The 22,753-nt window shown below is 39.8% G+C and overlaps 1 protein-coding gene across 1 annotated transcript in view; it reads right to left on the bottom strand.

Moving 5' to 3' along the window:
- Window positions 1-22,753, bottom strand: part of LOC115220775 (pre-mRNA-splicing factor ATP-dependent RNA helicase PRP16) — a 109,920-nt gene that overhangs the window by 78,073 nt on the left and 9,094 nt on the right. The window contains exons 7-18 of the mRNA XM_029790921.2: window positions 22,161-22,346; window positions 21,412-21,570; window positions 20,251-20,397; window positions 19,826-19,906; window positions 16,835-16,996; window positions 15,321-15,467; window positions 13,392-13,602; window positions 11,820-11,882; window positions 10,934-11,089; window positions 10,394-10,494; window positions 8,792-8,838; window positions 909-1,071 (exon numbers count right to left, since the gene is read on the bottom strand). Of these exons, the coding sequence (XP_029646781.1) occupies window positions 909-1,071; window positions 8,792-8,838; window positions 10,394-10,494; window positions 10,934-11,089; window positions 11,820-11,882; window positions 13,392-13,602; window positions 15,321-15,467; window positions 16,835-16,996; window positions 19,826-19,906; window positions 20,251-20,397; window positions 21,412-21,570; window positions 22,161-22,346 (1,623 nt within the window). The remainder of the gene's footprint in view (window positions 1-908; window positions 1,072-8,791; window positions 8,839-10,393; window positions 10,495-10,933; window positions 11,090-11,819; window positions 11,883-13,391; window positions 13,603-15,320; window positions 15,468-16,834; window positions 16,997-19,825; window positions 19,907-20,250; window positions 20,398-21,411; window positions 21,571-22,160; window positions 22,347-22,753) is intronic.

Raw genomic sequence — 22,753 nt, 5'->3', positions numbered from 1 at the left:
AAAACAGCAGACCTATAACCAAACACAGCAGGTATGGCTGCATGATTAAGAAGTTTGGCTCTTAACCACATGGTTTGAGTCAGCCAAAGTGATGTGAGTGGATTTGGTAAATAGAAACTAAAAGAAAATTGCATGTATGTGTGTGTGTCTATACATATAGATATATATATATCATCATCATCATCATCATTGTTTAACGTCCATTTTCCATGCTACCATGGGTTGGACGGTTCGACCGGGATCTGGGAAGCCAGGAGGCTGCACCAGGCTCCAGTCTTATCTGGCAATGTTTCTACAGCTGGATGCCCTTCCTAACGCCAACCACTCCATGAGTGTAGTGGGTGCTTTTTTACGTGCCATCAGCACAGGGGCCAGAGGAGGCTGGCAATGACCACGATCGGTTGGTGCTTTTTATTTGCCAACCCATCCCAGCATGGAAGGCAGACATGTCAATGCAGTCCTTCACTCACTGGATCCTTGCCAAACTCTCCAACCTATACCAGCATGGAACAGAGACATTAAATAGTGATGATACATTGTACATTGTACATAAGGCAGCGAGCTGGCAGAATCGTTAGCATGCCAGGTGAAATGTGTAGCCGTATTTCGTCTGCCATTACGTTCTGAGTTCAAATTCCGCCGAGGTTGACTTTGCCTTTCATCCTTTCAGGGTCGATAAATTAAGTACCAGTTACGCACTGGGGTCGATGTAATCAACTTAATCTGTTTGTCTGTCCTTGTTTGCCCCCTCTATGTTTAGCCCCTTATGGGTAATAAAAAAACAGATACATTGTACATTTATGTATGTATTCTTATTCTACATTCTCAAGAATACTTCTTGTCTGAAAACAAAAAGAAAAAGATAGGTAAGAATCACAGAGAAACGATAATTGTGTAATTAAGCTTACCTGTGGAGGTGGGTCCATAAAATGAAACTGCAAGAGATCTTGGACCCCAAGGGATTTCAAAAGCAATACAACATTGGCCAAGTTTGTTCTTTGGATCTCTGGAACTGAAGTGACCAGCATTTCATCTTTATACTGCCTTTCAGTATACAGGCGGTAACAGTGTCTGAAATGAACCAAACATTAATGAAGTTATTCAATAAATCAAAGGGACCTTTCACAAATGAAACTTGAAGGTTATCTGCAATAGAACAAATAAACCTATCTTGTCTTAGTCTTTCTTCACAAACTTTTGAAGAGCAATTATTTGCATTCCATTGTAATTTTTTTACTTGTGTATGTGTATATACATATGCATAAACATATATACATGTATATGTATATACATACACACCCACCTACCCATATGCAAACATACAAGCTAGCTAGCAAGTGTTGTTTGGACAAACGGATGGATGGACGACAGACACACACACACACACACACACACAAATTGTGTCCAAGGCAAATGACAACAATACAGTACCAACACAGTCAAACACCAATATCTCCACTGGCAACACCAAGAAACCTCTATAGGGTCACTCAACCTGGTGAAAGTAGTAGCAAAACTGCCTTCAAATAACTCCCTACAAGATTAGAAAAGGACATATTGGATAATGTGCTCTTAAGTTTCCTGCACATAAGGAAAAAACCAGGATAATCACAGCTGGAATGCTTTTGATTATAGGACTGCTTGTATAAGACTGACCTGGGGTAAAACAAATAACAACAACAATGAGGAAACCTGCGGAGGATAGCCCAATCTGCTGGAAATAGCAACCATGTTGAATATAGATGGACAAATTAGATGTTAGTTAGTTAGTTAGTTAATTTGGCTCAAAAGCAAATAGCAAGGCCATGTAGGGGGACATGGAGTTAAGTACAGGGTGGTGTTTATGTAAAGAGTTCAGGCCACTCGAGGTCCAGAGAGGCTTTGAACAAAGCGGTCGTCGGCATCTTCACCATCTCGTCTGGCAGCTTGTTCCACGGATCCGCAACCCGGACGGAGAAAGCTCCTCTCCTTCGATTGAGATGAAATCGTCGCAGGTAGAGCTTTTCGGAATGACCCCGCAGCCGACGCTCTGGAGCAGGAGTGAAGAACAGCTCTTTCGAGAGGTTACACTTTCCGCTTATGATGTGGGCGAGAATGAGATCACTACGTTTTTCAAGAGAATAAAGGTCGAGCATCCTCAGCCTTTCTTCGTAGGACAAATTTTTGAGACCATGAACCATGCGGGTAGCCAGCTTCTGGACTCTTTCGAGATGCTGTATGTCTTTGAGGAGATAAGGAGAAGAGGCTTGAATCCCATACTCCAATATGGGTCTCACCAGCGTGACATAGAGTGGTAGGAATATGGCTGCTGTGAGCATTCCGAATGACCGTCGAATCAAGAACAGAATTCCGCGTGCTTTGTTGGCAGCATGGACGCACTGGGCCGAAGGCGAAAAGGAGGAATCCACCAAGATACCTAGGTCCTTTACCTGATCGGTCCTCTCCAGCAGCAGACGACCCGGCTCGAAATCAAGTTGAGTTGCAGGAGTAGAGCCGACAGGCAGATGACAGCACTTTGACACGTTCAGACACAGGTCCCAATCGTTAGACCACTTCCAAATTTGGTGGAGGCATCGACGAAGATCCTCTATATTACCGCGAGGAGCGACCAGTTTGATATCGTCGGCAAATAGAAGGGTGTGTTGCGTGAGGTCGTCGGGCAAGTCATTTATGAAGACTAAGAACAACAAGGGCCCAAGCACTGAACCTTGAGGCACACCACTGCTCGCACTGGAGACGTCGGACCGCGAACCATTAACTTGGACTTGGAAGGAGCGATCTGAGAGGAAGGCACCAACCCATCGTACAATATCCGGATGGAAACTATATGCTTGAAGCTAGCCCTAGACATCTCTAAAAAGACAGGATTGTCATGGTTGGGTCGAGGAGGTTTAGACTGGGATTAGACATCCACACCACCACCAAGAAAAAGTGTAAAAGTAATACCTATTTCTTTACTACCCAAAAGGGGCTAAACACAGAGGGGACAAACAAGGACAGTCAAATGGATTAAGTCAAGTATATCGACCCCAGTGCATAACTGGTACTTAATTTATCGACCCCGAAAGGATGACCTCGGCGGAATTTGAACTCAGAACGTAGTGGCAGACGAAATACCGCAAAGCATTTCGCCCGGCGTGCTAACGTTTCTACTACAACACAAGAGCTACGTACTGAGATAATGATGATGATGATGATAACATAACAATGACGATAATGATGGTGAAGGTGATAAAGATGACAACAATGTTGTTGATGATGATGATGATGATGATGATGGTGGTGGTGGTGGTGGCGAAGGTGAATCGTTGTTGGGTGATGTTACATTGCATTTATTATTGTTTTTTGCACTCCTTCCTCATACTCTCCTACCCTTCACTGTCACCTCTCATGTCATGCTTACAAACAAAAAAAAAAACAAAATGTGATTACATTTTATCAAAGTACAAAATGAAGATTACTCGTCATTTGTTTTAGCTTATCTCCTCCTCTTGATGCGAGATTTATTCTGTGGTAGACTATTTTACAATCAATCATGAGATAACAGACAGCATGATTCACACCATTACGACAACAAGATATTTTAGTCATTCGGTTGACATCTTTCACTTGAAATACCTCTTTGGCTTAATGTTGTCAGAGACAAAAGTGTGTGTGTGTGCGTGAGTGCGTGTGCATGTGAGAGGGAATGCACACATACACATGCGAGGGAGAGCCAAAAACAAACGAAAACACAAAAATACACACATACACATATATGCAACAGGTTTTTTTTTTAGTTTCCATCTTCTACCAAATCCACACAGACATATACATACATTATGTATGTGTGTGAGATACATATGCTGAAAAGGTTAGGAGGTTTCACATGAGTAAATTTATATTAAAAAACAAATGGAAAATGCTTTGAGAACTTTATCATATATCATCATCATCATCATCATCATTTAACGTCCGTTTTCCGCGCTAGCACGGGTTGGACGGTTTCGACCGGGGTCTGGGGAGCTCGGGACTGCCCCAGGCTCCAGTCTAGTCTGGCAGTGTTTCTACATATATATATATATACACACACACATACGTATATTTGTATTATCATCATCACAACAGGCATTAAATAATGATGATGATACATATGTACATGTGTGAGTGTATATCCATGCATATATATATATATATATATAAAGTTAATCCAAACAAGAAAACAAAAAGACAACAACGCAAGGATGTGGAACAAATAAGTAGTATTGGGCGCTCAGGAAAGAAGGGAAGAAGGAGGGTATGACGTTTCGAGTGGAGCTCTTCGTCGGAAACATAGGAGAAAGAAAGATCCCGAGGTGGGAGGACAGAGGGAAAAAAATATTGCATATATATATATATATATATGATAGATTGTGAGTTACTACACACATTTTTTTTCTCTCCTTGTTTTTTTTCTGTGTATCTTTCTGACGAAGAGTGTAGGCTCGAAATGTAAAAGACTTTTTCTATTCCTGAGCGCTATACTAATACATTTGTTTGTTTGTACTCCACCTGCCTTTGTCTTTTGTTTATTTTCGTAAACTTTCCTTTTATATATATATATATATATATATATATATATAATATACATGTATATATGTGTATATGTATACACACACACACATACACACAGACACACATACAGTGGACTTCTTTCAGTTTCTACCTGTCAAATCCACTCACAAGACTTTGGTTGGCCTGGGGCTAAGGAAGACTATGCCCAGAAGGCTGAGGTTCTGGCAAAGGACCAGGAGTAGAAATTAGTACAGGGCCAGAGGTGGACACAATATGGGTGATGAGAAAAGAAGAGACAATTAAGTCAAAAGTGGGTAGGAGTGACACAAAACTAGCCAAATCCAACCTACAGAGGCCATTATAGTATTGGCCAAAAAAGTAGAGAAAAGGGATATGATGTCATTAGGTCAGAAGCTGGAGTATATTAATGAGTGATTTTATAATAATCAGTTGAGCAGCCCTTCTCTGAATGTGGTCAAGATGTCTGTGTGTTGCAGCAATAGCATCAACCCAGGTGTGGGAGCAATACTCCACTGTCAGCCTGTCTCAGCTGTCAGTGGCCCTGAAAAGAACATCCAGTCTCTGGGATGTAGTCCTAACTATATTGAAGATGTGCTTTCCCAAGGACAGACCCTCACTGATAATGAAAAGGCTCTAATTCCATACAGCTCATGTTTAAGGGGGTGAGATGTGATAACGTTTCTTTGACATGAGTAACATTGTTTTTACAATGTTGAATAGAGATAAATTGGTAAATCTCAATTAGAGAATGCTTTTAAGTTCCGTGTTCAGTGTATTTTGGTATATGGTGTCTAATGTGGATGATGCTTGAATGGGGAAGGTTAAAGAGGAACAAAGGGTAGTATTGTCTGGCTTAGAGTGTTGATGGTTGGAGGTGACAGCAAGTATGTCATTGATGTTTTGATGAAAACGGAGGGTAAAACCAAATCCTGGGGCCACACCAGATTTGGTAGCATGTGGGACAGAAAAAGCCCTTGTCAGTATATACTATGATAGTGCAATTTGATAGGAAGTTACCAATCCAAGAGATGAGAGATGGACAGAGTCTATAGGCAGATAGTTCTGAAAGGAGATTTGAATGCCAGACACAATTGAAAGTCTCACTGATATCAAGGGGAATAACATTGCTGTCATCACATTTCTCAAGAGCAAGAGCTGGCAGGTGAGTGACATAGGGAAGTAGTTCTCCAGAAGATCAAGGTTTATGGAAGTCTTATTTGTGATCACATTTATATATTTGTTTTGCAAGATTCTTGATGTGAAATGACCATTCCTAAATACAACAATTATTTGTGATCATTTAGGAGAAAAATTCAAAGCATTCTAAAGTGATATTGTTAATGGCTATCTCCATAGCGTTTGAGGTATGGTGAGATAGGACAATAGTTGGTAAGGGTTGCCCTCTTGGGAATGGGATACATGAGTAAATTTATATTAAAAACAAAAGGAAAATGCTTTGAGAACTTTATCATATATATATATATATATACACACATACATACATACATATACATATGTATATATGTATCATCATCATCACAACAGGCATTAAATGATGATGATGATGATGATGATGATACATATGTACATGTGTGAGTGCTTTCTATGTTATTCTGTTTTCAAAGATCAAGATATAATCCTGCACAAAGAGGGAGAGAGAGAAATTGAAAGCTTTGGTGAATATAGAGACTACTTTTCATTATCATTATTTAACAGCTGTTTTCCATGCTGGCATGGGTTGGATGGTTCAACAGGAAACCAGAGGACTGCACTAAGCGCCAATATCTGTTGGATGCTTTCCTGACACCAACCACTTTATTGAGTGTACTGATTGCTTTTTACAAAGCTCCAGCACCAGTGAGATCACCAAATAGCTCACAAGACAAGACAAATGCCCTAAAGGGACATTATTAGAATTGATGGCCATGTCAGTTTGAAGTAACTGGAAAGACATTCATGCTTGGCCAGTGAATAAGCAAGGTGGTGGATCTGGAAGGGTAGAAGGGAACAGATTTAGAGAAGGTTTGCCAAATGTGTACAGTATAGAATTGGATGTAAAGCAGACAGCAAAGGGAGAGGGGTGCTTACAGAACCATCCTGATTTGATAGTTGGAGGAGAATATGATTCTGCAAAGTTGGGAGTGATCCTTTTGACAAGAGACCAGAAGGTTCAACAGTAGATTAGGAGGTGGGATATCTCAAGGGCTTTCTGATGCACGGAGGCTCAGACAGTGGTCTTGCAAATTTTGTGCTGTAAGTGAGTGTCTCCAGGTATTTGAAGATTTGGTATGCTGCCTTTTTTTTTTGCTCGATCAATTACAGAACTATGGATGAACTATTTGGGAGACTTCGGATATTAAGATTTTGTTGTTGTGTGTGTGATGTGGAGGAACATGCCTAAGAAGATAGTTTCAGTCACATGCCTGGTTGTTTCTGATGGGTAATGAGTGAAATACATATGCTACCAGGGATAGCACATAAAACTTGTAGAACTCCAAACCAGTCAGCTGACTTAATGTCATAGAGTCTGCAAGATGGGGAATGCATTTTGCAGTACATAGATGTGTCTTGAGTAGTTGCAATGAGGCAGTTGTTGATAAGGGTAGAAACTGCTACATTCCAATAGTAGCTAGGTTTGGAGGTGAGAAAGAGATCAAAGATGTTTGAAATGACTGAGTGTTGGTAAGGGAAGGATGTAGGAGATGAAACAAAATGATGTGAAAAGCTAATTTTTGCAAAAAATTTGGTTTCTACCCTGACAGCAATTACATAAGATGGGTAAGAGAGTGATGAGGTGTTGTGAGCACTGAAGTCACTGAGGATGATTATTTTACTTTAGAGCGGGAGACATGGTCAAAGAGATGCTGATAGCTTTGGGAGTTTTGAAGAGCAGTAGAGGAAGCAGACATGTTTACTACTGATGATGGCAGGGTAGGGACCTACATCATCATCATCATCGTTTAACGTCAGTTTTTCATGCTAGCACGAGTTGGACGGTTCAACCGGGGTCTGGGAAGCCAGGAGGCTGCACCAGGCTCCAGTCTGATTTGGCAGTGTTTCTACAGCTGGATGCCCTTCCTAACACCAACCACTCCATGAGTGTAGTGGGTGCTTTTTATGTGCCACCGGCACAGGTGCCAGGGGAGGCTAGCAATGATCATGATCGGTTGGTGCTTTTTACATGCTACCGGCACGGAAGCCAGTCAAGGTGGCGTTGGCATCGACTACGTACGGATGGTACTTTTTATGTGCCAGGGGAGGCTGGCAACATATACACAAATGTATACACAGAGTGAAGTTTGAGTAAAGAATGTAGGCAGGACAGCAGAAAGAATTATAGTTAGGTGTTGAGAAATTTCTGTCTTGGAGAGGTACAAGACATGGGGTTTGTATGCTAATAAGAGGTGGTGAGTAGGATCTAGTTGGGACCAAAGTCCACAGATGTTAGAGAAGAGGAACAACATTTGCCAGGTGGGTTTAGCTTTTGGCTTTTGAAGTATTGGAGAAATGTAAAGAGTTTTAGTGTATTGATAACTGAAGGGAAACTCTTGCCAGAAGCTTGGTCTGGATGCTTGCAACAGACTGAATTCTGCTCACAGCACTCACGGGTTACACCAGCAAGTTCAATTAATGATTATTTGCAATACCAAGTTCAAATATCCAAGTTTTGCAACTCAGAGTTCAAGTTTTTTCTAAGAGCTCAGAATAAATGGTAAGAAGCTATTCCAGTGCTCAGTCTTAGACGAGAACTTCCATTTCACACCATCCATAATCTTTTCCTATCAATTTTTGTTGTTAGATCTGAGAATTGTAATGGTGGCTAATGTGTGCATCTCTCCATTCTATGTTCACTAAATATCATACAAAGAGTATGAGACATTTTGGCACAGCCATTATGATGGCACTACCTACCCATTTGGTTTTGCTGAGTCAATGCTGACTTATTTGACATCAGACATTGAAATATTTCCCTTGTTCTCTCTCTCTCTCTCTGCTTTTTTTTTTCTTTTGCCTTCAGCCTTCAGTGCCAAAACAGGTTCAATATCCAGTCAGCCATGCTAAACAACCCCATTTAAACAGCCACATCCAATCATCTCATCCCACCAGGTGGCTATCTTTACACAGCTGCCACATGTTCTACAATAATGATGATGAACAGTCACAAAATAACCACAAATGTTGAAACTACCCCAGCACCAAATTGATGCTGGTCTCAGAAGAAGACAAATTAACTCACCCTGGTCCAGTTCGACCAGCACGTCCAGATCGTTGATTAGCATTGGCCTAGATATAAGACAAGATACAGGTGTTAATTAGATTGTCAGGTAGTCAATGACAGTGGTAATTATGCAAATTAGTAAATCATAGTATCAATAATGGTTTCAAATTATTAGGGAGGGGTAAGTAAATTACATGAACCCCAGGTCTTAATCGGTATTTATTTTATCAGACCCGAAAAAATGAAAGGCAAAAATCAATCTTGGCAGAATTTGAACTCAGAATATAAAGACAGATGAAATGCCACTAAGCATTCTGCCCAGCATGCTAACAATTCTACCAGCTCAGAAGTTCACTGCTCAGCCACATGGCTTCAGGTTCATTCCCATTGCGCAGCACTTTGGGCTATTACAGCCTCAGGCTAATCAAAGACTTGTTAGTGGATTTGGTAGAGGGAAGCTGACAAAGAAGACCATCTTGTGTGTACGTGGGTGGGTGTTTTTACACCTGCTACTTCCTTATACAAAAATCACAATGTTTGCATGGTGTTCTTGTTGGCACTTACGTCAATAAGTAGCCCACTTGCAGATGCAACTGATATAATGCAGGATCAAATACATTCCACCACAACCATCCACTCTTATCAAGTATCTAGGAATATCATCATCTTGATCATCATCATTTCACACCCATTTTCCATGCAGGCATGGTTTGGAGCTTGCAAGGCCAGGGACTGCACCAGGTTCCATAGTCTGCTTTTGGCTTAGTTTCTATAGCTGAGTACCCTTTCTAACCCCAACCACTTTACAGGGTGTACTGGGTGCTTTTTACGTGGCACCAGCACCTGTGCTCTTTAGACAGTACCTTGGTTTTAAGATGTCAATTCTGCTGTGGTAGATGTGTCTTGTTGAGTACAGCAATGTGCCACATAGCTCAGCCCTTTGTCATCTCCTTCATAAAGCTCAGATTTTGAGATCGGCCTTCAATACTTCCTCCCATGTCTTCCGCTGTCTCCCTCTTCCACAACTGCCCTCCACTTTTAATATATTCATCATCATCAATATCATCATCACCATTTAACATCCACTTTCCATGCTAGCATGGGTTGGACGATTTGACTGAGGTCTGGCGAACCAGACTCCAATCTGATCTGGCAGAGTTTCTACGGCTGGATGCCCTTCCTAACGCCAACCACTCCGAGAGTGTAGTGGGTGCTTTTACGTGCCACCAGCACGAGGGCCAGTTTGGTGGTACTGGCAACGGCCATGCCCAAATGGTGCTTTTTACGTGCCACCTGCACAGGAGCCAGTCCAGCGGCACTGGTGATGACCTCGCTTGAATATTTCACATACCACCAGCACAAGTGATATTTATTTTAAGATAGTAGGGTGTGATTTAAATGAGACTCAGCTATTACTTTTTGCAGGCCAGTTGACTGCTCAGACACTTCCTAGTTGTTTTCGTTTAGCTGCGGATCCAGCAGGCCTATAATGAAAAAGGTTCTCCCATCATGATTATCTACGACTCACTCATCTCTATATACTGCATTTTTCAAAGTGTGTAACACTGTAGAATATCAAATTAGTGACTAATGGGAAAGAAGCTGCAAAACATCACTTACCTGACTGATGGGGAATACCTGAAGGGCATCCATACCGATTTTGGGATTAAACACTTTCAGTTTGCAGTAACCGGAATCAATGACAAACATAATACCATCAACTGGAAAGATGAACATTTTAGCAAAGGTTAACACAAGCATTGGGAAATATTCTTTGACTCTCTCTCTCTTTCTCTCACATAGAGAGAGAGAGAGAGAGAGGGAACAATGTTGGATGAGTGTATCTATTCATATGTAGCTGAACAGCAGACAGCATACATGTATATATGTATGAGAAGTGTGTGAACAGTGAACAATGCTGTATGTATGTGTGAATAAAAAGTAAATAATATCTGTTAACACCACACTTGTCTGCAATACACCACACCACACCTGGTAACAACATACACACCAGGCCACAACACACCACACCTAACTACAACATACCACACCAGGCCACAATATGCCAAACCGGTCAACAACACATCATACCTGTCTGCAATATACCACACCTACTTCCAATCTCCCACACTTAGAATATACCATAATCTACCAAATCACCTGTCAGGGAAGTTTCTGCAATATTTGTGGCAACCACACATTTCCGGATGCCATCTGGAGCTTTCTGGAAAATCTTCGCTTGTAAATCACTGGGAAGTTGTGAATATATGGGAAGAATGGCCAAGGGCGGAGGATCATCAAGCTGTGAAAGACGTTCTGAAGAGGAATGAAGAAGAAAAAGAAAATTAGAAAGAAAATAAAGAATAGCACATTATTTCAACACCCTTCTCTTTACATTATTCAATATATATTTACGTATGTGATTTTGTGTCTCTTTGTTCTGACATAATATGACACTTGTAAATAAGTGCCACTGTCATACAAGCAGTGTCATTCCTTTCCAATATTCTTCATAACTGTCAGGCCATAAGGAATTCTTAACTTGCTTGGAAATAGATGAGGGTTGGCAGCAGGAATGATATCAGGCTTTAGAAAATCTGCCTCAGTGAATTCCATCCAATCCATGTAAACAAGGAAAAGTTGATGTTAAAATGGCAATAATGATAGCAAAGCAAGGATTACATTTTCCAACTTAACCGTCTTTCTGTAAGACAGAAGCAATGTCATCTGAAGGAGATTTTCCTACTATTTCTAGCATATCAAGCTACTGCGTGAGGTCGGGAGCACTCACTAGTTAATAAACGGATCTCATGTTAACAATGTCATAATGGTTGATGATAAAGGACAACAGGAGTTGGGAGACAAAGAGAGGGAAGTGTGAGAGGAAGAGAGAATGCAGGAGAAAGTGAGGAGAGGCAGAGGCAAAAGAGGAACAGGGGAGGGAGAAGGGACAGCGGAGGAGAAGGAGTGAGGTAGAGTGGATTGAAGTAAAAGAAGCCACGTCGTTACACACTTTGACCTAACTAGCAATGCAAACAAGCCTCACCTGATATCAATTCGCACGTCACTTCAATATCTTCCTGACCAGGCATAAATACCAAAATATCACCTGAAACAAATAAATAAATAACATCAACAACGTTTCTAAAGGCACACATTCAACAGTTTTGACAGGAGACAAAGAAATTGACATTGTGATATTGACCCCAAAGAGATCAAATGCAAAGCTGACCTCAATGGAATTTTGAACTCGGAATACAAAGAACAAGAATGAAGACAATTATGCCAATCCACTACTCTAGCAATAACAACAACAATCTCTATATAATAATAGTTAATATAAAAAAATGATGGTTGGTTGGTTGACATATTTCAGGTACCTGGGAAGATAAAAGTTAAGGCTGACCTCACAGGGATTTAGACTGAAGTGACTAAAGGTACATAATCAAATACAGCAAGTCATTTAATCTTTCCTTTGTGTGGCACCTTGGGCAAGTGTCTTCTACTATAGCCTCAGGCCAACCAAAGCCTTGTGAGTGGATTTGGTAGACGGAAACTGAAAGAGCCCAATCATATGTGTATGCGCAGGTGTGTCTTTATGTCTGTCCCCTACTACCACTTGACAAGTAGTGTTGATGTAATTACGTCCCCATAGCTTAGTGGTTTAGCAAAACAGATGACAGAATAAGTACCAAGCTTAACAAAAAAATAAGTTCTGGGACTGATTCAGTCGACTAAAAAATTTTCAAGGTAGTGCCCCAGAATAGCCACAGTCTATAATGACTGAAACAAGTAAAAGATAAAAGATTTCTGAACCCCACAATTACATCTGCTGTCATTTCTCTAACCCCCAACCCACTTCCACACTCTGAGGCCAAAGGACAAAACTAAATGCCAAAAGACACTTAGACTGGTGCCTTACAATATACTACTGAAGTCATCACCTTCACTCCCTTAACAGTAATTTCTAATTTAGACACAATGCCAGCAATTTGGAAGTTGGAGAAAGATTCGTTGATTTAATCAACCCCAGTACTTAACCGGTACTTTATTTTATCAATTCCAGGAGGAGAAAAGGTAAAGTTAACCTTAGTGCGAATTAAACCTAGAACACAGAGCTGGAAGAAATACCAAAAGGTATTTCTTCCCACAGTATAACTACCACCCTTAACAGTTTTAATTGATTGGTTGACTAATAGAATTGATTGATTGATTGATTGATTGATTCATTCATTCATTCATTCATTCAACAGTAAACTGTACCCTTCTGAGGTACAAAAGCAGGTAAAGGACAGTGGGGAACTATACCTCTCCACAATACCTATTCACAGCTGAGTGGAAAGGTAGAAGAGTAAACTGTACCTTTTAATCATACCTATTCACAGAGTAATGCAATGAAATATATTTTCTCATGATGATTAGTTAGTTAGGTGGAGATGATAAAGCAGAGCTTATAGTCAGTTATAGACTGAGTGCTTCAGAACATGGCTAACAGTCTTATACCTAATGATATGATAACAGTCATTAACTTTTCAGGTAAAAGGGACATATCTTATATCTCAAGAATTAGCTGCTGAGTAGTAAAACATAATTTAATTCTTCCCAAACAGATTCTTACCTTCTGCTTGTTGGAGATGGATCTGCATGGCCTGTTTTACAGAAGAATCAACATAGTCTTCAACAGGGTTTTTACTGAACAACACATCAACAGGGAATGTTCGGCCAGGAATTTTAAAAATGGGAACATTTCCAAAGAAAGTTGAGAATTTAGATGCATCCATGGTGGCTGATGTAACAATTAGCTTCAAATCTTGCCTTCGAGAAACTACCTAAATTATGTGAGAGAGAAAAGAAATCTACAGGGTTAAACAAAGTATTGGAATTATCTTCTGTACATAACAATGAAAACAAGGAAATAAATTACCAAGAGAAATTACTTAAGGTTTCTTAGACACCTCCAGCCATAGAAAGCTCTTCCTCAACAAATTTCCTCTGACCCATGAAAGCATGGAGACATAGATATTAAAATGGTGATGTTAATGAAGATGCATGAGTGAGGCAGAGGTTTCCGAAATCAGATGCACTTCCTGTTGCTAATCCTTACCTGTTTCTAAGCAAAGGTAATGTTTCCACAGGGAGACTGCAAACATCAACATTTCTATGATGGAGAAGTTCATTTTCAATAGTTAGCACATGATGTCAAAACAAGGGCAAAAAGACAGACAGAAGCAGGCACACACACACACACACATATAGGTGCAGTATAACTGTGAGGTAGAGAAGTTTGCTTCCAAACCATATCATTTCAGTTTCTTTACCCAAGCATGGCACCTTGGGCAAGTGTCTTCTTCAAACGCCCCAGGCCAACCAAAGCCTTGTGAGCGAGTTTGGTAGGTGGAAACTGAAAGCACATCATGTGTGGGTGTGCCTGTATGTGTGTGATATATATATATAATACAAATAAGAAAATGGAGAAACAATTTAGTATATATGTATGCTATTAAGGTTCTCATTTTTGTTAAATGAATAAATAATTCAACATTCTAATATCCTAAAGCTGATGAACCAACTAAATTGTTTCTTCATTTTCTTATTTGTATTATAAATTAATGGTAAAATATTTCTTTACTTTCACCCGTTTAATACAATAAATAAGTTAATTGCATTGCAATTAAAAACATTTATGTATTAAGAATTTGGGTATTATACCAACAGCATATTGGATAAATACTATCCCTTAGTGGGTTGGATCCATAACCCCTAACTTACTTGGTGGTATATATATATATATCATCATCATCATCGTTTAACGTCTGTTCTCCATGCTAGCATGGGTTGGCCGGTTCGACTGGGGATCTGGGAAGCCAGAAGGCTGCACCAGGCTCCAGTCTGATCTGGCAGTGTTTCCACAGCTGGATGCCCTTCCTAACACCAACAACTCCATGAGTGTAGTGGGTGCTTTTTACGTGCCACTGGCACAGGTGCCAGGCGAGGCTGGCAACGGCCACAATCAGATTGGTGCTTTTTACATGCCACCAGCACGGAAGCCAGTCAAGGCGGCGCTGGCATCGGCCACGTTCGGATGGTGCTTTTTACGTGCCCATATATGTATGTGTCTCTTAGCCTTGACATCAAGCAATAGTTGTAAATAAGTGTCGCCATCATACAAGCAGAGTCATTCATTTCAAATATTCTGCAAAAGTATGTCCAGCCATAGGGAAAAATTGGAGAGATATATTTATATGTGTATATATATATACATACATACACTTACTCACACACAAGAATTACCTATAGGTTGGTAACTATTGTAATTTTCTTGGTAAATAATTTAGTAGGATATTCAATGACATACTTGATTTTAAAAATTAAAATTTTAAATTAGCAAGTACCAAATTAAAAAAATAATAAACAGCAGCATACAGTCCTGAGAAGTAACATAATCTACTACATACAAGCAAACCCAATAAACTTGTTTTTAAGTAACAAGGTCATTCGTTATCTTTAATATAGTCTTAAAAACAACACCACTAAGTACAGTACTTACTTCTCGTAGCAGACCAAAGAGAACGTCTGTACTGAGCGACCTTTCATGAGCTTCATCCATTATGATGGCACTGTAATTATCCAAGTCAGATTCTCTCAAAGACTCTCGCAACAGAATACCATCTGTCATATATTTTATGAGAGTATTCTGAAGAACAAAAATAAATAAATAAATAGATAATAATAATAATAATAATAATAATAATAATAATAATAATAATAATAATAAATAAAAAAATGCTTTCTAATTGATGTATCAATACTGGCAGATGACAACGTGTCTCTAAAAGAAATGGAGAAACTCTCAAAATACAAAGACCTGGAAATAGAGGTAACTAGAATGTGGAACCTGAAAACAGAAACAATTCCTATCATAGTAGGTGCATTAGGCATGATAAAAAAATATTCAGATAAATACATAACAAAAACACCAGGACTTACAAACACATATAACATACAGAAAATTGCACTACTAGGCACTGCACACATCCTACGCAGAACACTTTCCATACAATAACCATCAGAGCATCACAACAAATCACAGCACATACCCAAGGCACACAGAGCTGCGCTCGGTAGTGAAGTGAAAGCACGCTATAAAAATAAAACTACTGAATAATGATAATAATAATAATAATAATAATAACAACAACCTTTTTTGCTATGGGTACAAAGTGTGCAATTCAAGGAGAGGGGACTAGACGATTACATCAACACCAGTGCTTAACAGAATTCAAACTCAGGACATAAAGACAGACGAAATGCCACTAAGTGTTTTGTCTGGTGTGCTAACTATTCTGTCAGTTTGCCACCTTCATCATTACCATCATTTAATATCTGTTTTCCATGCTAGAATGAGCTGGATGGCTTGACAGGAACTGGTGAGGCCAGGAGATGCACCAGGTTCTATAGTCTATTTTGACTTGGTTTCTACAGCTGGATGCCCTTCATAATGCCAACCACTTTACAGTGTACTAGGTGCTTTTTATGTGGCACCAGCAACATGTCACACCCTCACCACTGTTTTTTTTTATGTGACACCAGCTTTTTGAATAATCACTTCAATAAATAACTGTAAAAAAGGATAACGACAATAAAACATTTACAAAGCCCCAAATTAAATGTCTTGGCCCTTTTGCTACTGTATTTAGAGATGCATAGTGTTTCTTAGAATTCAGTAAAATAACTTAGTTATCATTAAGCTGGTGTTAGGAACATAAATTGTGACTAAGTTTTGGTAGAAAATTTTCATTCAAAACTTATGGAAACAAGACAGAGGCAGTTTCAGCTGGGTTGGTATCAAAAGGGTTAACCCATTTCATTTTGACTAATTTATATTCCGAGTTCAATTTCTTATGAAGGCAGCTTGTCTTCTATCCTTCCAAAATTGATAAAATGAAAAATATTGGCCTAATTTGAACTTAAGTATAAAAACAGTGTTAAATGTGGGTTGAAAGAAGTCTCATTTGTCTTCTTTCTAAAGATATGCCTGAAAAAATTGATGACAAATCTTACCTCAGAAGTACAATCTTCAAATCGAATAGCATACCCAACTTGTTCACCAAGTTCAACAGACATTTCTTCAGAAACACGTTTGGCAACAGACATGGCAGCGACTCGACGCGGCTGGGTACAGCCGACCATGCCATAGTTGGTATAGCCATCTTCATGAAGATACTGGTAATAACATGAAAGAAAAAAAAACATTGCTATAAAATAATAAATAAAAAGTAAACAGTACATTAAAATAATACTTTCTAATTTTGGCTCAATGCCAGCAATTTTGAGGGAAGTGGGTTAGTCAATTACATCAGCAACATATATAAAAGATGTGCAGGGTCAAAGATTAGTTAAACCCAATATTGGTCTAAGATTCAAATGCCAAATTTTAACACCGAATTTGGTTAAATCAAAATTGAACCAAATCCGATGACTGGCAGCCAGCCGTTGCCAGTGCCGCTGGACTGACTCCTGTGCAGGTGGAAAGTAAAGAAACACCGTTTCGATCCTGTGCTTGAGGAGACCTATTGAGTCAAGTACATCAACATCAAAAATCAACGGAAATTGTATTTGTGATACCTGTGCCGTCGGCACGTAAAAAGCACTATCTGAAGGTGGCCGATGCCAGCGCTGCCTTGACTGGCTTCTGTGCCGGTGGCGCGTGAAAAGCACCAACTGATCGTGGCCGTTGCCAGCCTCACCTGGCACCTGTGCCGGTGGCACATAAAAAGCACCCACTACACTCACGGAGTGGTTGGCGTTAGGAAGGGCATCCAGCTGTAGAAATACTGCCAGATCAGACTGGATCCTGGTGCAGCCTTCTGGCTTCCCAGACTCCGGTCAAACCATCCGACCCATGCTAGCATGGAAAACGGACGTTAAACGATGATGACGATGTTGTTGTTGAGATTTGTCACTACTATTTGATGTCCTGGATAAGATATTAAACTATATCCAGTGAAGCTCCAGTTTAGGAATTCAAGAGTTATAAAGAAAGTGAAGTTGCTCCTTAGTCATTGCTGTCCCAAGTCCTCCCTGGTCCAAGGTGATAGCACCCATCAAAAGCCCCTAATATTTCTTACATGTGAAGGTGTGTGTATGGTTCAGAAGATTGGTTCCCATCCATGTAGTTTCATGTTCAGTCCCACTGCATAGCACCTTGGGCAAGTGTCTTCTTGGCCAACAAAAGCCTTGTGAGTTGATTTGGTAGATGGAAACTGAAAGACACTTGTGTTAGTGTCTCCTTGTCTTGACATCAGGTGATAGTTGTAAATGAGTGTCACTCTCATAGACTGACAAGACAAAGACACACCACACACACACGACAGGCTTCTTTCAGTTTCCATCTATCAAATCCACTCACAAGGCTTTGTTTGGCCCAGATCACTACAGGAAACACTTGCCCAAGAGTCAAAATGCAGATGATGGTCCTGTGACTAAAGTACACAGGACTTGGGAAGAAGGCTGGCCCCTAGACAAATGTCACATAGGTCCACTTGTGTATGAACATCCCTAATACTACATAAAACAGTTCCCACTGCTTAAGAGCGAGATAAGCCTTGTGCCTCAAGGGAAAACTTGAGAGAGCAAAAAAACTAGCAGAGTAAACTGTAACTGACCCGGCAGAAGCAACCAAAAGCTACAGTAAAATTTGTGACTCACTTACTCATGGAAGATCAAAAGCAGTCACAACTGGATATGCGTTGTGAACTGAAAGAACAGTTGGAAGATGATCCAGACCTTTTTTCAAAGGTTATCACTGGTGATGAAAGCTAGTACTATAGAATTTGCAAATGTAGAAGAGGTGAAGAAAAAATGACAGAGGCATTAAAAAGCATCACTTTGCAAGAGTTCCAGGACTGCTTCAAACAGTGGAAAAGGTGCCTGGATCAATACATGGCTTCAAATGGAGAATTCTTTGAAGGTGATAAAAGTGTAAACATGTAAAACAAAGTGAATAAAATAAAATATTGCAAAATTCCAGTTTCTTTTGTATGAATCAGAATCAAAATCGAAATTGATCAACATCAATGGAAATTGTAGCTGTGATACCAGTGCCAGTGGCACGTAAAAAGCACCATCCGATCGTGGCCGTTTGCCAGCCTCGTCTGGCACCTGTGCCGGTGGCACGTAAAAAGCACCCACTACACTCACGGAGTGGTTGGCATTAGGAAGGGCATCCTGCCGTAGAAACATTGCCAGATCAGACTGGGCCTGGTGCAGCCTTCTGGCTTCCCAGACCCCAGTTGAACTGTCCAACCTATGCTAGCATGGAAAGCGGACACTAAATGATGATGATGATGATGTATGTATGTATGTATGTACATACATACATGCATATATATATATACAAGGGGGTACCCAAAAGAAACTGGAATTTTGCAATATTATTTTATTTTATTCACTTAGTTTTACATGTTTACATGTTTAAGTGGTTTACATGTTTACGTACATACGTACATAAGGACATATGTGTGTGAATGTGTATGTTTGTGTTTCTTTGTTATGACATTAAATGACAGTTGTAAATGAGTGTCATTACCATACAAGCAGTGTCATTCATTGACAATATTCTGCAAGAACATGCTTGGCCATGGGGAGATATCATCTTGCTTGGAAACATGTAAGGGTTGGTGATAGAAAGGGCATTCAGTCATAGAAAACCCGTCTCTATATATTCTGTTAGACCCATGCAAGTATGGAAAAATGGATGTTTATAGATGATAGTGACAATGGCATCTTTCCTTAACGGTAACTCACCTGAAGGCGGCGAACTGGCAGAAACGTTAGCACGCCGGGCGAAATGCTTAGCGGTATTTCATCTGCCGTTACGTTCTGAGTTCAAATTCAGCCGAGGTCGACTTTGCCTTTCATCCTTTCGGGGTCGATTAAATAAGTACCAGTTACACACTGGGGTCGATAAAATCGACTTATTCCGTTTGTCTGTCCTTGTTTGTTCCCTCTGAGTTTAGCCCCTTGTGGGTAGTAAAGAAATAGGTAACTCACCTGAGTCAACTGAGTAGTTTTCCCTGAGCCAGTCTCTCCAACAATAATCACCACACTGTTGTCTCGGACTATGTTCAACAGCTACAAAACAATAACAAAGAAAAATCTCAATTTAGCAATCGAGGATCAAATCCATGCTATAGCTGGTCTGCTCCATGTCAAACCGTCCAACCCATGCCAGCATGGAAAATGGACAATAAAAAATTATGATGATCTTTGTATCATACTTAACATATATACATCATGGACAGGCATGATGCAGGAGTTTATGAAGAGACTTCTTTTCTTTTGGGACAAAACCATAGCATTATACTTGCTGGTGTATATACATAATGTATGATACATAGATAGCTATTTCAATAAACTATATATAAATAAAATGATAAAATAAGGATAAAAATGATTTTCTATATAGAGATACAAACCTCATTTCGCACAGCAAAAATAGGCAAGTACTGTCTCTGTTGTAAGATGGTACGACGTTTAGCAAATTCGCTAACAGCTTCTGTTTGGTCAGACATCACTTCTGCAAACTTGTGGCCAGTTTTATAATCTACATCTCCATTTTTGTCCTAAAGTAAAAAAATTATTTTTAATTAATTTAAGAAAGTTTTGAGAAAAGTTTTGAAGACGATCTTATACTGATGAAATGCCTGAATGTCAGAGATGAGATTTCTTTTCTATTTCTAATAGATAGGGAGACAGTTAGAAAATTGGCAGACGTTCCAAGAGACAAGCCTACAAACAGATGGTCAAACATCTCTTACATATAAAAGCGCCTGCGCGGTCCCACTTAAAAGGAACCGTGTGGTGCCACGTAAAAGCATCCAGCACACTCTGTAAAGTGGTTGCCATTAGGAAGGGCACCCAGCTATAAAAACCATGCCAAATCAGACTGGAGTCCGGTGCAGACCCCAGCTTGTCAGCTCTGATCAAAATATCCAATTCATGCCAGTATAGACAATGGACATTAAATGATGATGATGATGATGATGATGAAGACATATAGGTGCAAAAGTGCAAAACATTCTATGAGATTAAAAAATTCATTTCCTAACCATGCTGTTTCAGGTTCAGTCCCTACTGAAGAACACCTTGAGTAAGTGAGCTCTATTATGGCCTTAAACTGACCAAAGCCTTGTGAGTGGATTTGGTAGGGAGAAACTGAAAGAAGTCCATCATGTGCGTGTTTGTGTGTGTATCCAAGCACCTACACAGCTTTGGTTGACCTAAGTCAATGGCAGAAGACACTTGTCTCAGGTTCCATGCAGTGGGATTGAACATGAAATTATTTAGTTACAAAGTGAACTACTTAATCAATAAAGCCATGATATTAATAAAAAATTCAATTCATCATCCTTTTGTGCGAATTGTAGCCAAAAGTAAAGAACTGTATCTATGACACTCTCAAAGCCCTCTAAGACTGATGCTGTCTTCTGTTTGAATGGCTACAAGCCAACTCCTGTAGAAGACTGAAGTGAAGGAAATTCCAGAGGATAACACTTTATGGTTAGTATAGAAGCCTGAGAAAAGAGAGACTCATAGAAGGGGCTAAAAGAGACTGGTAATAATCCTTGTACACTTACAGTTTCATCTTCCTTTTTCACTCCCATAATTTCACCAATTTTGGTTCCAGCCAATTCCCAGTGCTTCACTTGGGCCTTCTTCCGCTCCTTCTGTTCTCTGTATGATCTTACAACTGCACAGCCTTTGCGGGACACTACAGCCATGTCTGAAGTGGGGTCCTAGAATAGGAAGAAAAGTAAAAACAACCACTCTGCTTATTTTATTACCATCATCACACTATATATGTATGTGTGTATACATGTGTATGTATGTATGTATTATATATATATAGCATCCGTGCAGTGCAGCAACTACAAGCACCCATGCGACATCACACAAAAGTGTCTGTGCAGTACTACATGTAATTCCATGTAAAAGTGCCATGCGATGCCATGCAAAAGCATCCAGCACACTCTGTAAAGTGGTTGCCATTAGGAAGGGTATTAAGCCATAGAAACCATAACCATGCCAAATCAGACAGGAGTCTGATGCAACCCCCTGGCTTGCCACCTCTGATCACACCATCCAACCCATGTCAGCTTGGACAACGGACATCAAATGATGATAATAATGTGTGTGTGTGTGTGTGTGTGTGTGTTTGTGTGTGTGTGTATGTATGTATGTGCTGGTGGCACGTAAAAAGCACCCACTACACTCTCGGAGTGGTTGGCGTTAGGCAGGTGAAAGAGTGTAATAACCCAATAACTGCAGAAACAATCAACTGAGAAAGTACAATGTAGAACAAATGAAAAAGAAACTAAACTCTTACCTTCACAGGGATTACAGGCTCTGGTTGTTTGGTGAATACAATTCTACCATCAAGGAAAGGTGGCACTGTGTTGTGCACTAGTAAATGAACACGTGCCTCATTATCTTCCTCAAAGTCATCGTCGTAACCGATTTTGGTGACCACTCCACTCCTCAGCATCCGGTTTGTCTCCCACATTTCAATATCCTGAGAGAAAGAAATATTTACTGAGGTTAAATTTATATGTGTGTGTGTGTATATATGTGTGTGTGTGTGTGTTTGTACTTGTACATATATATTTACATATGTATTGGGTCATTCCATAAATAATGCGTTTTCTTTTATACTTCTTGTTTTTTTTCAAAATTAAGATAAACAAAGTTCTTTTTTAATCTAAAATATACTCTCCTTCATTTCCTACAATGCTCTTCCATCTTTTTTGTAGACTTCCAAGGCTCCTCTTCCACAATTCACTTGTTCATGACAAAAAATACTCCTCCAGTACTGTTCTGACTTCGTCTACAGAATTCATATTTTTTCTGTAACTGAGTAATTATATATTTTTCACTGCAGCCTTTTAAAGTTTTGAATACAGAATATGGACCCAACTATTA

Source organism: Octopus sinensis, linkage group LG17, assembly GCF_006345805.1.
Source record: "Octopus sinensis linkage group LG17, ASM634580v1, whole genome shotgun sequence".
NCBI classification, from domain to species: Eukaryota; Metazoa; Mollusca; class Cephalopoda; order Octopoda; family Octopodidae; genus Octopus; species Octopus sinensis.
The sequence above is the reverse complement of the archived record's forward strand: the minus strand, read 5'-3'. Positions and strand labels throughout refer to the sequence as shown.